Below are 16,987 nucleotides of genomic sequence, written 5' to 3'. Positions count from 1 at the left end.
TCTACAGATAATTATACATCGATCATCTGCGTGTCATTTGTGATTTTATGAACACCCATTTATGATTTTAAAGTGGTTTTAGTACTCATTTCTCTTCGTTTTTGTTTTCCTTTTCTTTAACCAGTTAGCTTTTGATACCACTATCCCGAAGCGCTTACTACTCAACGGACCAAGTGAAAATAAATAGAAGAAGAGAAGAGGAGAAAAAAAACACAACGCGCATGATATGAATACGAGTTGTATTTCACGAGATCAAGCAAACTAAATCATACTTATGTACTTTTCTCCTTTTTTCCCTCGCTCTCTCTCTCTCTCTCTCTCTTACTCTCTCGAATTTCTCACCTTTCTCTCTATGCTCTTCCGTTTTGGTATGGTTTGCAACGTGCGCGCATTTGCCAATGACGCGTGTTGAACACAACTCAGAGCATTTCGCTTGGTGCCCGAGCGTCTCTCTCACTCGGTGTTATATCGTGCTAAGATTTTATTGCTGGCGACTTGAAAATTACCGCTAACCTTTTTCTCTCTTTTTTTTACCCGACACGTTCCAAGAAGCTGCTATAAATTTGGACGTACAGTTTTGTGCACAGTCAATGAGTCAAAGTCGATAGTAAAAAAATTTAGTGCATGAACGAAATGAACCGACGCAATGATGGGAAACGATTTTTCAACAAAACTTGTAAAAATAAAACGTAAAAATTGCACAAAAAAAGGATCGAAAAATAAAGTTTTTGTAGCAAAACATCGCAAAAAGCAGCAAAGATAGATTGAAAATACAAATAAAATGAAAATAAAAGGGCAAAATTGAAAACGAGCAAAAAGCGACAAAATATAAAAATCGGAAGAAGAGAAAGAAATGAAATTAAGAATAAAAAACAGAGAAAAATGCAAAGAACAAAAACCAAGGGCATAACAGAAAAAACAAATCAGAGAAGAAAAATCCCGTCGGCTGATTAGCCGGCACCAATTCATCACAAAATTATCTGCACGTCATTCGTGACAAAAGTCTTCGATCACAATACGTTTGATTTAGCGATAGCGTAATATTTATGCATTCCATTCAAAGTTAAAATGTTCATCATCTTCTTCTTAAACTTGTGCTATTCTTCAACATCAATCCTTTTTCGACTCTATCTCTGTTTTTCCCTCCTCAGTACATCAACTCACAGCAAAAACTATTCGTTAACACAGATCACTTCAATTCCAAATGGATGGGGTAATTTTTCTCGTTGTTGGGATTAGTTTTGTGAAAAATTCGCTTATTTTAATATATACGCTTGTGCTTAATCCTGCTCCGTAGTAAATCTTATTACATCCAATGTACTTGCAAGCTATGTTCAAGTGTTTCGAAACAGTGATTGAAGAGTGCGATAAAAAAAAAATACGGCATCATACACAAAAATCTTCATTGGTGCGTTTTGAAGGTTTCAAAACTAAAATGAGTCAAACAAGTTTGCAACGCACATTGACTGAGGCTAAGTGTGACTTTTTTTTTACTTCTCACTCTCTCTCGTTGCCACTGATGCTAATGCTCGCTCTATCCTTTTTTGCTGTGCGCACTGTGGTGCTAGTGCGCGCGCGTTCAATGAAACGTTTCATTAGAATGGAAACAAATTGCGTTCGAAGTGCAGGAGAGAAGGGAAAAAACGCGAGCGTAAATAAATCAAATTTCAAGCAATGTATCATAACATGGTCAAGATAAAAATGGTTCTCATCTTAATCGACTTTTTGCCATAAATTCACAAAACATCAATAATTTTCAATGCTCGGCTTTTGCCCTCTCTCCCTCTTGCGTCGTTATACTTAACATTTATTTCTTCGTTTTCAACAAATTGATCGTTAGAGCATGTAATTTAAATTCAAAGGAAAAAAATAACAACGCACAACAAAAACAACGAATGGGTTAAGCATTTTTTTTTCTCGACCTTTTTCAAGCACTCGAATCATGTACTGTAAAAACCATCAATAAATCGCAAGATTATGGTGGATCAGCTTCTGTATACGACAAAAAAGACACACACAATTCAAATAATATGAAAAAAACAATCCTGAGAATATGGAATGAAAATCAGAAGAATATGAATTCAATGCTGATGCTTGTTGGAAATTTCGCACTGGGCAATAAGGAAGTGTTTCGTTTGCATCGGTTAAAACGGTGGCTCAAGCAGAGAATTTGTCTGCGTAACCTTTTCTACAAATAGACAAAAATTGGCACGGAAACGAGTTTCCTCAAGTTTGCATCGCTCTCGAACAAGCCGTTGAAGTTGAAGTTCTTGACCGTGACTTGCTAGGCTTGGACCGAAGGCGGAGAAAGAGAGAAACAAAGAGACAGAGACAGACAAGGAGAAAGAAAGAGAAATGGAGAGAGAAAGAGAGTATGTGTTTTTTTCTTCTACCGCGTAATCACAATTGATAAGAATACAGCAGCTAATTGAAGATTTACAAGCTTCATTAATTGCAATGCATTTTCCACATTAAGCGTTGAGATTGTTAGCCTCGGCAAGCGAGCGAAGAAAAAAAGAATCCAAAGAGAAAAAGAAAGAATTGAGATATTTCAGCTATGCTGATTTACGGCAATGATACATGCCAGTATGCGTGTAATTCCCTCATTCAAAAGCGTTATTGGCATGCCTGATAACGTTCATATAATCAAATGAAAATCCAACGATCAAATTGATAAAACATATAAATTTCAGTGAGGGAATCTCTTTGCAGAAGATATTCAGGAAATCAGCAGCACACAAAAAGACAAGCAAATTTTGCACAACTCAATAAAACCATTGCATTCAGAATAAATGTATCAGCAGCAGCAGTAGCAGCAGCAGCATGGATGTATAATAAGCGTGAATCCAATAAAATATTTAAGATTCAAGTGTTTTGCGTATTACAAACCCGAGCGCAAGAGTTGAGTGTTCTCTTGAAATGTGTTTATAATTTTTATGCGAACGGCATAGAGATAGAATAATATTCCCACTCACGCATATGTGAAATACCCGTACTTTCTTTCGGTTCCATTCCGAAATGCTGACATAATGATGAGAAATTGACAGGTGGAATAGCGCGCGCGCAAAAAAACATGAAACCAAGAAGAGAATGAACCGAGTGGAATCGTTACGTTAATTACGCGTCGATCACACTTTACAAGCGCGTAAATCTATTTTGGATTGGAATGGTTGGATAGCTGTGCAGATGTTCATCATCATGTTGAGCTAGCTCAGCTATCTGTCTATTCGGGTGCGCTAAGAGTAGTAATTCGCTTCAAACACCTCATGGAGAAAATGACTGACGGGCAGGCCGTCGCCTTTTTTTTGCGTGCATCATTATTATATTGCCAAAGAGGCGAAATAAATCGAGTGGTACCCTGCAGCAGTAGCAGCAGCATCACTGGAATGAGGCGCGAAGCGAACGGAACCGACATTTCTCCTCCACTATTATTAATTTCACATTCATAATAATCGATAGCCACGGTCAGCCCTGATCGCCGGTGTGTGTGTGTGCTAAAGTGATGATTGTGATGAAAGTCGAAACGAACAAAAAAAACACACACAAAACGTTAAAACACATTCCGGCCGATTCCGAAAGTGCACATACACAAAAATCTGTGTAATGAAAGTCGTTTCGGCATCACATTAAAGCGATTGTACAATATTCTAGATAACAATGAATGAAAGAATGTGCTAATAGCTCGTGAGCGAGCGAGCAAAAGAGAGCGTTGTGTATGTGTTGCGAGTCTCAAAAACCATTTGGCTTAACTCTTAAACTTGAGCATTTCTGTTTCCAGTCTCTTTATCGAACCATCTAATTTGGCTTGCACAGGTCATAATAGAATGAATCGCTTTTTTCGTACCTTTTATGAACCTTTTCTACTTAATGTAATTAGTAAATGCCATAAAAAATGTTTATAGTTTTTTTTTTCTTCCACATCACCTCGTCGCATCAAATGATGTGCGCGCACGCGAGAGTGGGTTGAAAATGATAAAGAATGGATGTGAATAAATGCGTTTTCTTATGTCTTGCATGTTTGATGTTCGTATTGAATAGGCAGCTATTGATTCAATCATCTTTTTTCTCTTGAATATGGTTCTTGATTCTTCCCCCCCCCCCCTCTATCTCTCTCTCTCTCTCTCTCTCTACTCGTTTGTCGTTCATGCGCGACACTCTATGAATGATATGAATTGTTGTCTCTGTATGCAGTTATTATTCGAAGTCAACCAGCGGTTCGACCAGTTTGCTTATCAATTATGATTTGGATAATTGAATATATCCAGCAGAATATTATTAGTTGGAGTTGATTGTGCAACGTCATGTGCCATTGCAGCCCGAAACAAATATCATTTTGTCATTCAACCGGTGGAAAACTGTAATTTTTGCCATTGCTTCGATTACCCCACACCAATATTGATATTATTTTATCAGTTAGTGTGGCTACAATACAAAATTATGGCTATAAAATTTTACCGTAGTCAAGCAGCCGAGAAATATGAAATGGTCCCATTTAAAACTGTATATCGTTCAATAATAACCGATATTCAAACCACTGAATAAAATATGGCAACTGGTTTTGATTTCTTCTTCTCTTCGCTCGCCGCATTTTCGGACGATGGGCTTTTATTTAATTTCCATAAGCTGCCATGGCATCTGGCTAAAAAATCCGTGACACACAACTCGTTTTGCATTTGGCACTTGGTCTTATCTCAAATTGAAAATTGATGTACAGCATATTGATAAGAACCAATCAATTGATAACCGATCTGATGGACGGAATAAAAGGAAGAGACGAGAGGAGAGAGATAAGAGAGAACTGCGTTGATGTGATGATGATGAGAAGAATATCACCGTTTTGGAAAATTAACCACAGCTAGGCCAATCGAAATTATGACTTAAGTCTCGTCCTTCGCACAATGTGCGACGACCGACGAAGACGACATCGACGACGCAATGTTCTGGCCACCATGTCTTATTTATTCATTTAGCATTACAGTATGCAAATTCATGATGGAAATTCTTTGTTTTGTTTGCGGAATTTCGCATTGCGTTGCACGTTTGAAGTGCAAATGCAATATAAGCGCCACCTCTACGGTGTAGCAATTGTGATAAATTTAAAACTTAAGAAGGCATCAACTTTGGCGTACACAGAGAAACAACAACAATAAAAACAAAAACACACGTTGCATAGAAAACCCGCTTTAACTAATGAAGAAAACAAGAGGGAAATCATAAAAACAAGTTCTTATCACAAAGTATGTCGGATTTTGTTTTCAACTACTTCTTCTTCTTCTGGGCACTGCTGTTACAGCTTGATGTCGCTAGTTAAGAGTTGAAGTGTCGTCTAAAGATTATAGGATGTTTCGAATGAATGAAATAGGCTCGTGGATATGTTTTAATCTTGTAAAATGAACAGATTATGGATTTAGAGTTTTTGTGCCGTTTCGAAAGAAAAAAAAATTTCAATTTCTCGTTATATGTATATCCAGTTTCCATTTAGGCGCTCTGTTGGATCTGAGCCCGGTTTTTACTTTGTTTTTTTTTGTTCTTTCGCTTATTTTGCTCGAAAAACCAGCTCATTCGAAATACGTACACGGTGCACCTATTTTTTTTCTCTCTCGCCACCGTCCACACAGGCACTTTTGGAATTTAAAGAGCATCACACGTTGAATCCAATGATAATGTCGCGCTAATGTAACAACCGAACCAAATGTCTTGATTATTGAGCTGAGCTCGGAACTTCAAGCGCACATAAAATGCATCGAAGGAGAGAAAATAAACGAAATGATCTGCCTTTTGCTAATTTAAATGAATGAGAAAGGGATGCGATTAAAGAATAAATTATTTTAATGAATGTCAAACTGTCGAGAATTTGTTAAGTCATTGATATCAAAACCAAGCTAATTGGAACTGGGATACAGTTTTTTATTTCACATTTGAGACTTCTATCTTGAGACAAATGTTTTCTTATTGAAATTTCCAATTGAAACTAAAAACTCTTGTGAAATTGAAACATTAATTTAATTTGTGTGGTTTTTTTTTTCGTTTACAGGAAACCAAAAATTGCGGAGCTCCGTGTCATGCGTTGTTTTTCAAGGAGAATGAACGCACCATTTTACGATACTGGGTTGGATCTTGGGCTGCTGTTTGCTGTGCCAGCTGTCTCTTTACGGTAAGTTGTGTCTCAGAATATCAAATTTTAGATCAGGAAATACGTGCGGTTTCATGTTTTTTGAACATGTGTGTGTGTGTGTGTGTATACAGTGTAGTCTCAATCCAATTGCGTTTTGCAGTGTCATTTTAACGTTATTTACATTAGATTTTATTGCTCGGAGATTTATGGCATGAAAACGAAGATTAGGAAAGTTTACACGCCGAGGTGTTGAGAGATTCTGACGAAAATAGCAAACTTTTCGTTTAGAAAAAAACGACTCGTGACAAACATGATTTTTTCCTACACAAAAAGCGGAATTTCCAACATAAGTTGTGTGGTTTTCCTAACAAAGATGCTGTTTTTTTATTAACAAAATCGTGTTTTTTTTTTCATTTTATCATGAAAAACATTTTTCCAGCCATATTTTGGATATGAAAAATCTCCCCTCTCGCTTTTGTCACGAATCATTAAGACGCATGAAATTCGGGAAATTGTCACTAAATTGTCTCAAAAAAACTGTAATAAAAAAAATCCAATTCAAGTTTTATATTTTGTATAAAAACATCTGGTGCATTTTTTCCTTGGAATTTCAAAAAAAAAATGTGAACGCGAATTTGTTTAGTCGGGACTGACAAAAATCTCTCTCCGAAAAATCGAGTTTTGTATTAAAAAAAGTTGCTTTATCACTGAGAAAACTGGGTCGTTCATGGAAGTTTTACAGTGAAAGAAGCGATTCTGAGTTTTACAACAAAAGAAAACGCTTGGCTGAACTCTCTGTTTGCATTTTCTCCACTTCCAAAATGCATGTTTCTGTCATGAATGTGCATTTTGTCGAGATGAATCAGCGTGAACTTCGTTTCGAGCGAATGAAAAGGCGCGGGTAATTAATGTCTGTGCATCGTTTTTCGGCTGGTCGAGTTGAATTGATCAATTTGTAGCCACTAATTGGCGTGAATGTGTCTAAGCAGCGGCGTGCAACAAACCAAATGAATTATGAATGCTGCTATGTATGATCAAAATGAAAATGCCTGAATTAAACGTTGGCCGGGACTGAGCGACGAAATGTTCAAGATACCATTGTGTAATTGTCGTGATACAAACCAAACGACAGAGAAAGAGAGAGAGCCACATGAGAGTTCCACAGTGTAATGTACACAGTTGTTTTTTTCCTGTTGTTATTCTTCTCAAGCATCTGGCTGTTTCGAATTCCGCTATACTCATCCCGTGCGCGCGTTTCGATAGAAGCGCAATAGCGAAAACGTTTGATTGCGGTGGTAACAACTGTTAAATACATATTGTGCACATTTTAAACGCATGTAAAACATTTTCATTTCCCATGTGCTAAGGTAAATGTTTGTCGTCGTGGCGAAACGACAATTGCAAACGTTCGGTGTGTGTGTGTGTGTTTGGTTCAAAGTGTGAATATTCGCTCACCTTTTTTTTCCTCCTGACTGCTGACAACATATACTGGCAACCTTTTTAGCGTTGTTGAGTTGCTGTTTTTTCTCGGTGTGTGTCGTTCATCTTGCCCATGGGATAATTTAAAGGTGCGCAAATAACGACAGTGTCAGTGCAATGGCAACAACTACTTTTGCTGCTGTTCCATACCGAACATATTCGTTCATTCAGCTCTCGCTCACTCGTTCGTTTCTACTCAACGATATGTGCAATTCTCAAGTGCGGAATGTACTTTTTTTCCTCTCTTCTATCTGTATTGAGTCAAAGGTAGAGAGAAACCACTACTTACGCTCTCTTCTGTTCACATGTCGTTTACAGTTGGAGTTCATTCGGATCCGCTTGAATATAGCACATTGTATGCGTTGAACAACATTTGAAAGTTCTTCGTTAACTTTTTTTTCTCCTTCTCGATTGTCTAACTGCTACTATTTTGTGTACATTTGTATATTTTCAGCACTCTTCTCTCTGTTTCACATTGCGAATTTGCTGCGATTCCCTTTGTTTCGACATATACTCGATCTTCTTTACCTTTCGTTCTCTCTCTCTCTCTCTCTCTCTCTCTCTCTCTCTCTCTCTCTCTCTGTATGTTTGGTGTCTATTGCATTTTCGTTGCTCAAATACATTTCGATAAATGTTGTGCGCCTTCATTTCATTTTGCCAACGACCATCTGGAAGCGCATCACCATCGAAACTTGCGCTTGGACATAGCTCAAAGCTGAACCATCCACGCTTTTAACGTGCGCGCCCGTACGTGAAGGATTGTTTTATCGTTAAATTGAAGCAGCTGAACAACGAATAGACACCAACGAATAAGCACCTTAAATTCTTTATTTTCGATGAGAGCGAGAATTTTATTTCGTCGAAACCATTTTGCAAACTAGGGGATCACTTTGAATTTGTTCTTCATTGTGATTTGTTCTTTATCGAATCTTTCAAAAAGTTCACACTCTAGAGCCTAATGGTCTTTGCTTTGTTTTTCTGCCTGCCAATTTGATTGCCGTAATTTGAAAATAAATTCACTTTTTGCAAAAACGTTCCATTCCATGGATGTCCCCTTGTTATTCAATGACGATATTGCTGCTATTATAAAGCCAGATAGTTCTTCAGCAAGTACCCTCACTTTGCCTCTCTTTAAATATACGCGAAATGGTTTACTCGAACTGAGCAAGAATAAACTTACCTCTTTCTCGCTCTGATCGAAGCGTTTCAAAAGCAACGAATATTCAACGAATGTCAAGTTAGTGACGATGTTCTACTCGATAAACAAACAAACAATCGAAGTGGTGGCTGTGGCCACAAAAAGAAAGAAAAAACTGGTGCAAATTCATTTCTGCATAAAATAGAGGAAAATGATGGCAACAACGTTGACGACGACGACGAACCGCATGGGCTCATGCTTTTCCATCTCTTTCACACCATTTTGCATTCAATTGTTTTATAGTTGGCCTGACACATTCGATTCAGAACGTAACTCGATCATTGACTCACCTGGAAAAGGTCGTGAGCAATAAATTTAAGACACCAAAGAAGAAGAAGAAAACACGACGAAGATGGAACGAGAGAGAGAGAGAGTCACAAGAATCATGAGAGACGATCGATTTCAGTTGGAAATCAAATACGTAACTTTTTCAATTTATTGACAAAATTAAATCGATTTTCTGCAACAAACTACAAAAATAAATGGTTTCAAACGTTGAAATGCAACATTTCCGTCCGAATTGTGTTCGATGAGTTGTTGAAAAGTGAGATTCGGCTAACTTTATGTCGAGAGTTTGATAAGAGTCAAAGTTTTGGCCATCGAATGAAAAAAAAAACCATCGAGGTTGAGCCTTATCGTCACATCACTTTCATATTTCGATTTTTAGTCGCAGTGTCGGTACGATTTGGAATTCCGACGCGATGATCGATTTGCGCCCGTACTAAAAATTGCACACAAAAGAAAAAATAGTCTCTCACTTGAAAGTGAGAGATCGTGATCTAATTTAAATTGCATTTTCCTTCTACCGTTATGGTCATAGCTATCCGCATGCATCGAATATAATAAAAATTCATTCTGGTCTCGCTCTGTGTAGAATCGTTGTAATAAAATCCCTCTCTCTCTCTCTCTCTCTCTCTCTCTCTCTCTCTCTCTGTCTCTCGCAACAATCGTAGTTGCGCATGCAAACAACACATTTACATATATACCAGGACTGTGTATTGGCTTCAATTTCTACCATTGTTCTGGGATTTTCATTTTCTTAATTGGTTTTTAAATGCGCACACACGCACAACGTTTAATCGATTTACACCGAATGCAGTCAGTGACATCGCCTTAATTGTACTCATGACGAACAATGAAAGTTGGTTTTATTCAAAAATCGAGGAATTTTTAATTTGATTTGAATTGTTGTCACGCTTCCTATGGTATTTGTGAAGTCAAAGTCTAATTATTATGCATACGCTTTTGAGAGCTAATCTCTCGTGTTTAATCAAAAATTTATGTTTTTTTTCTTCAAAATTGTTGTTTTAAATTGAATTTTCGAAATTGCATTAACGCAAATGTGTTTTTTTTTTAAATTTTATTCAAATTAGGTGTTGACATTTTTGATCGACTCTTCACGGTTTCGGTACCCGGAGCGGGCAATTGTGTTTTTAGCCATTTGCTATTTAGTCGTCGGGTGTGCATATGTCGCTGGTTTGGGTGCCGGGGATTCAGCCGCATGCCGTGAACCATTTCCACCACCAATTCGGTTGGGTAAACTCCCAATGTACTCCACCATCACAATGGTAAGTTCAATTCTTTTTTTTTGAATAGCTTAAGTTTAGCTATAGCTGTATGTATTCGAATATAGTCGAAAAATCTATTTGATAACAAAAATGATGCAAAATGCACTCCATTTTTTTATGTTTTCATAAATGTCGTGATTAGCATCAGTAGTTAAATAATATTTTTACACTATGGTGGTCATGAGTACTCGAAGTTTTACTTTATCCATTTGATCGAGTATAAAATGGGTTGATTCAAGGGTTTATTATCATAAACTTGGTATTTTATTCAAGATTTTCAAATTTACATTGGAATTTCAATAGATTGAATTCAAAGAACGTAAAGGAGTTTCAATCCTGAAATTGTGTACATTCATTGGAGAATGTTCGCAAATGAGATTGGTTTGTGCAACATAGTTCGGAATGTCGCCTCAAAGTGAATTGCAAAATTGTACTCACGCAATCTCAATTCAAACCATAAATTTAAATTGCGTTTTGCAAATGTTTTGATAATGCACATCGATTGACATAGAGAGTTCATTGCTATTTCGTTTGAAATTAAACTGTCTTTTGAGATGGTATTAACAAGCTATCTAATATTCTGTCGTCGTATTTCGTTACCAAATCCGAAATGCTTCCAACTAAAGATGCGTTGTCATTCATCTTCTTTGATTCGAGAAGAAATCGATCTCTCTCTCTCTCTCTCTCTCTCTCTCTGTGAATTTAGCTTTATGTTTGTTCGTCTTTGTTCGTGTTCACCTCAGCATGACTTCGATTAATCACAAAACTCTCTGTCTCTGGCCCAAGTACATTCGTATCAATGCTTAAGAATTCCATTTAAACGTCATGTGTTCCACGACGCAACAGATTTGGAGACTTCAAGGAGAGAACCATTACATACAAAGAAAGTTGTATATATATATATATATATATATATATATATTCCGTGTGCGCCAGCTTTGTTTTCGTCAACATTTGTTCATCAAATGGTCCTATACGAGTTTGTTACAAATGATTTGGTGCCTTTGTTAAAATATTCATGCCACATTGAAACACCAATCGGTTTATCCGGCGTGTGTTTATTGTTTTGGCTGAGTTTTTGCCTTTGTCGCAACATTTGCGTGCATATGGATTTCGTTTCATCGATCATCCAAACATAGACCATCCAAGGCATCACAAGGTATTTTTCTCTTTTTTGGACGAACATTTCCATTTTTTCATGATTCGTCTATAAATAAGTCTCGTTTTAATTTGACTTTGTCTCGATTTCTTTTCGGTGTGATTCGCTTCGATGAAAGTTGTATGTAATTTCTTTTTCGGATCAAAGCAAGGCGATGGGCAACATTTCTTTAGGCAATGATGTAGTCGCCTTTTTTTGGCTAGTGGCAAGTCATTCGCTGAGACGCCACATTTGGTTTTCAGAGAAATATTTCAAAAGGCTTTAATATCTGATGATAAAAACAAATGGTTTACGGTCGTGTAAACGCAATTAGTCTTGTAAACGTTTCCATCTTTTCAATCCAAAAAAACGTGCGAAACAATTAATATTGCGATCATAAATCTGCATTTTACTCTTTTTTTCAAGCGAAAAAATCAAACATTGATTTTCATTTTATGCAATCATAAAAATATATTTTTTTATTATCGCGAGATAAACATTTTTCCAACTGAAAAAAAAAATGTTATAAAGTTCTTGACGATGTTTATTTTCCTCTGTTTTGAAAAAAGATTTTTTTGCATAAAACTTTTATATTTGGGATTTCATGGAGGAGGCTTTGCTTCAATTAAGGCATCGGAGACGCAATTTTCATCGGTGAGAAATGACTTATTTACGTGTGCCGCAATAAAATATGAATAAACGACTATACAACCGTAGCGGATTGCAATTAATCAACCAAAAGAAAACGTATCAGCTCAAATAGCGATTGTTAATTGTCAATAGCTGTCGGGGGGGGATAAAGAAAGAGTCGAGGAAGGGACAAGAGAAAAACACACGTTGATCTGTCTTCAATGTTTTCTTTTATCTGTTGCTGATTTGTTTGTGTTGATATTGAAGAAGGAAAAAAAATGACGATATTCACTGTTTCAACTGGGCCTTTGCCTTTCATCGCAATATGTTGTTGCCTTTGATCCACTCTCTGGCACACAAAAGAAAACCATAGAACAATCTCTTAATATTTCGTCTTCGCGACTCCGTTTCTATGTGTTTGTGTTGATATATATTGAAGAGGGAAAAAAATGATGATATTCAACTGGGCCGTTCGGGTATCGCGTGTACAGTGTACATGTTACGGATTGTTTTGATAGGCCAATATCTTATTGCCATTTATTATTGCTGCCAGATAATAATGAAAGGGATGGCTGTTTTTTTTTAATTGAAGGTAAAGTTCAGTTTCGATTACTGCATATTTGCAGTTTGCGTATATGGGCATTTGCTATACTGTTTTTTTTCCATTTACTCTCCTCGTTCATCTCTGTAAAGTTATTGAATGATAAGGCGCGCGCGGCAAAAAAGAAAGGCCATAGCAGAAGAGTTGAAGGGAATAAAAACCCCATCACAAATGGGATGGAAGAGAGACGACGAAGATGGAGCAAAATATGCAGCAAAACATCAAACAAATCCTATAATGTAATAAATATTTGTAACAAACAGAATTGAAACAGTTGTCGTTGTTCTCAAGCGAAGAGAATAAATAAAATTGTCTGTGCGCTTGCCTTACTTGAAGCGACGACACACACACACACACACAGAGAGGGAGAGAGAGAGAGAGAGAGAGAGAGAGAGAGAGAGAGAGCACAGCATAAGAGAGCCAAACAAAAGAATGACGAAAGAACTGGTTAACAAACGGAACGATTGAGGAGAGCGAAAGAGAAAGAGAGAGAGAGAGAGAGAGAGAGAGTGAGTGGAAAAAGAGGAACCAATACACAACGAACTGAAACATGAGTTTATCAGACAGCGTATACAGAAGAATGTATAGGAGATAGCAAGCCGACGACGACGACGAAGCTGTGAGATGGCCGCTCTTTGATGCCAACGAACGAGTCACATATCGAGCACGCGTACGCTCAAGCTACACAAAATTCACAATAACTCAAGTGTAAATCTACGCCTAACTTACACTCCGGCCCCGTCATTCAATGCATTTTGTTGCGTACAACACGAAAAAAGCGACGACAACGACGACTACGATGAAGTCCGTTCGGGTTCTTTTGTATCGCAGAAAATGCCATGTACAGATGAGATACAGAAAAAAAACACAGCATACACTCGTCGTCGATCTCTCGCGAGCGCATAGCACAAATGCTTCTGCCGAGCAATGGCCCAAACAATCATATAGACAGCGGAAATATATCGACAAGCGGCGCATATCACCAATTCAATCGGCACAGAACTGTATCATTTTTTTTTTTGCTTACATGCTTGCTTTGTTTCTCCGCTCTCTCTCTCTCCCTCTCCCTCTCGGTGTGTATTTTAACTCACATCGCAACGCATCCGAACAATGTTAGCGAACGAAAAGAGCAGCAGTTAAGATACGAGAGAAGCATTGTACATTGAAAATAAAATAAAATCAAATATAAATAATGTGTGGAAGACATTTGGTTTGCAAGCCGTAGGAAATTCGAGTGCTCATTTTGTTTCGACTTTTTTTTTCGGCGATAATAATGCATTTGTGTCTTGTTTTCGTGCAAACATTTCGCCGAAAAACGTAGACACGATTTCATTTCTGGCTATACACAGTCAAGCGAATATTATTGATGCTTGTGGTCATAGTTAATATAGCCCGATGTTTGTAAATTTATACAAATAGTTGAAATAGTCTGATGTTTCGCATAAAACGTAGAGATATCATTTTATTGGGCCATTTCATTTGCACTTTAATATGAATGGGCAAGCGGAATGATGAAACGTGATTTTTTTGTAAAATGAAGAGCCCCTGAAAATTTTTTGCAGTAAAAGTGACCCACAAAAAATTGTCTGAATTTGTTTTCATGTACCACTTTTAATGAAAAAAAAATTTACGAGGCGATTCAAATTGCATATTTTTCGTGAGGCACTCTTTCATATAATATTTTTTGGTTCAATTTGAATCGCCTCGTAAACAATTTTTCAGTAAAAGTGATTCATGAAAACCAATTCAGACAATATTTTTGTGGGGCACTTTTACTGCAAAAAATTTTCAGGGGCTCTTCATTTTAAAAAAAAATTACGTTTCATTATTCCACTTGCCCATTCATATCTCTTTTAATTAACTTATTAAAATTTAGATTGTCCGTATTTCGACGTCTCCGCCGAGAAAGTCGCTCATTGTGTCTATGAAGAGTCTCTCTCACTCTTATATGCAGACAATTTGATATCGTTTGGTTATTCAAAACCATCTTTGAAGGAGACAACAAAAAAATATAGCGAATTTCAAGCAATAAAATGCAAAAATTCGTAGCCAAAGTAACTAATTTTAAATGAGGTTTAAGCTCGAGCAAAAAACTATTCTCAAAGTTGTTTGTGTAACTTTAGTTTTTACTTTTCTCTCATTTTTTTAATTCGTTTACTGCTCTCGTTTTTTTTAAACTTTGAATTAATGCGCATGTTAATAATTTGTGCGATTTTCTTTTTTCTCTCTCTCTCTCTCTCTCTTATTTTTCATACAGGGACACCGACAATCAACGTTGTGCACCATTTTATTTATGGCATTGTATTTCTGTTGTATGGCGGCGTTTGCATGGTGGGCCTGTTTGGCGCTCGCCTGGTTCTTAGCGGCTGGACTGAAATGGGGCCACGAAGCCATCGAAAATAAATCGCATTTATTCCATCTGATTGCATGGGCAATACCAGCACTGCAGACGATATGTGTGCTGGCCCTAGGAAAAGTTGAAGGTATGTCCAGTCATTTGGTTGTTGTTTTTTTCTCTTTTCACAAAATTCTAGGGACTACCGTATCCGAAAAAATAAATCTTTGTTATTTCCATTTGCTCAACCTATTCGTGAAGTAGAAATGATATATCTCCAAATGAAATGCTCATTTTTGCTTACAAATTTTTGTTCGTTCAAAAAGTAAATTTGTGGCGTTTTTAGTTCGCTGGCAAAAGTTTGCAAACTTCCAATTTGGTTTGCTTGCCTGCTTTTTGGTTCTGTTGTTGTTGTTGTCGTTGTTGTTTTTGCTGATGAATTCGTTTGGTTCCGAAATTTTACTTTAGCTGTAATTTTTCTGATTTATGATTGTTGGTTTTCGCTCCGAATTTATGAGCTTCAAAAACTATTTCGTGTGGAATGAGGTCAGTGTTCATCTTTCATCGAGAATTATTTTATGAGTCTCATTCACTCAGCGCTAAATGTATGAGCTATCTTTTGGCATAATTTCCAGCAAAGTACTGCACTCGTCACGTTTTTTACGTATATTTAAATTCATCACTTCTTCAAAATGCATCAACATACATTACATGAGTTAATGCAATCTTAAAAGACACCCAATGAAATTTATAGATGGAAAAAAAGCGTCGTGAAATCGTAACACGAAAAAAAACCGAGTTGTAATGAAAATAAAATTTAAATGTACTCCAAATGTGAGATTCATTTTACGATGGATATGAACCAGTTAATGGCATGTGTGAAAATGTGTCTGATTATGATGATTTGTAAGCGATCCAAACAAGAGCTTAATTGTGCTAATGTGTTTCTTTCACTAGTTTCACCAATTGTTTAATACAGAGCAATTGATGTGGTTTTCTTTAAACCGTGCATTTTTCTTCTCGCTATGTCTCTCTCTCAATCTCTCTATTGGTATATATTCGATAGGTGTAAACAATTGTCATTGTTTGAAATTTAGTTCGTTTTGTTTTATTTTTTTCATCCAGATTGCATATATTCTGATTCGGTGTCTCTCTTATTAGTGTTTATTACATTTTCATAGCACTTGCACATCACAACTCCATTGTTTCTAGTAAATAGTTCATTTTTACGTAGTCATTTTTCAATTTTCTTTCTTTCTCGCTCGTTTTTCTCTTCTATCATGAACTATTTCTTTCTCTTTCCTCTGCCATTTCTCTACTTCTCTCACTTTTTATCTCTTCATCTTATTCATCCGCACGCTTTCTTCAAACCACTTGTGCACATAAGTATTCTCACTTCTTCGCCTACAATCACACATATTTAATGGGACTCCGAAAATCAAAGATGATTGTTCTGTTTCTTATGACTTTGTTGTTCTCATTGAAGCTTTTTTTTTCTTCTTTCTTTTAATTGAATTGAAGCCACTTATAGGAAATGAGTGCATAATTTTTCGTACTGTTGCAAATGCTGCGCACAGAAACAACAACAACAACCGTACTGGAAAAATCGAAAACTGAAAAGCGAATGTGAATCAACTTGTTACACTTGGCATCTCTGTGAAGTGTACATTGGTGTTTTAAGGCGCTCTTGTAAAATTCTTTCATTTTTGTTGTTGTTGTTTCTGCTGTTTGTTTTTTTCTCTCTCCATACTCCATTCATAGAGGAGCCGCTGAAGAAATAGTTCGTCATGGCTGGATTTCAGAATGTATGTCGTGGTCGTGTTTGAAGAGAGAGAGAGAGAGAGAGAGAGAGAGAGAGAGACAAAGAAAATTGTGCATAGTTTCTTTTTCATTGTTTTTGGTGCGAATTCGCAATGGAAGTGT

General features: G+C 36.8%; 1 protein-coding gene across 4 annotated transcripts in view; it reads left to right on the top strand.

The window, feature by feature from the left end:
- The window catches only part of LOC129575385 (frizzled), a 116,834-nt gene that overhangs the window by 20,265 nt on the left and 79,582 nt on the right, over positions 1 to 16,987 (top strand). For all 4 annotated transcript variants that reach the window (XM_055458924.1, XM_055458927.1, XM_055458926.1 and 1 more), the window contains 3 exons: positions 6,035 to 6,154; positions 10,166 to 10,360; positions 14,987 to 15,212. In XM_055458924.1, coding sequence (XP_055314899.1) covers positions 6,035 to 6,154; positions 10,166 to 10,360; positions 14,987 to 15,212 — 541 coding nt within the window. The remainder of the gene's footprint in view (positions 1 to 6,034; positions 6,155 to 10,165; positions 10,361 to 14,986; positions 15,213 to 16,987) is intronic.

The sequence above is a fragment of the Sitodiplosis mosellana genome, unplaced genomic scaffold, assembly GCF_009176505.1.
Source record: "Sitodiplosis mosellana isolate CC-2019 unplaced genomic scaffold, AAFC_SMos_1.0 Smas_scaffold_6166, whole genome shotgun sequence".
In the NCBI taxonomy this organism is placed as follows: domain Eukaryota; kingdom Metazoa; phylum Arthropoda; class Insecta; order Diptera; family Cecidomyiidae; genus Sitodiplosis; species Sitodiplosis mosellana.
The sequence above is the reverse complement of the archived record's forward strand: the minus strand, read 5'-3'. Positions and strand labels throughout refer to the sequence as shown.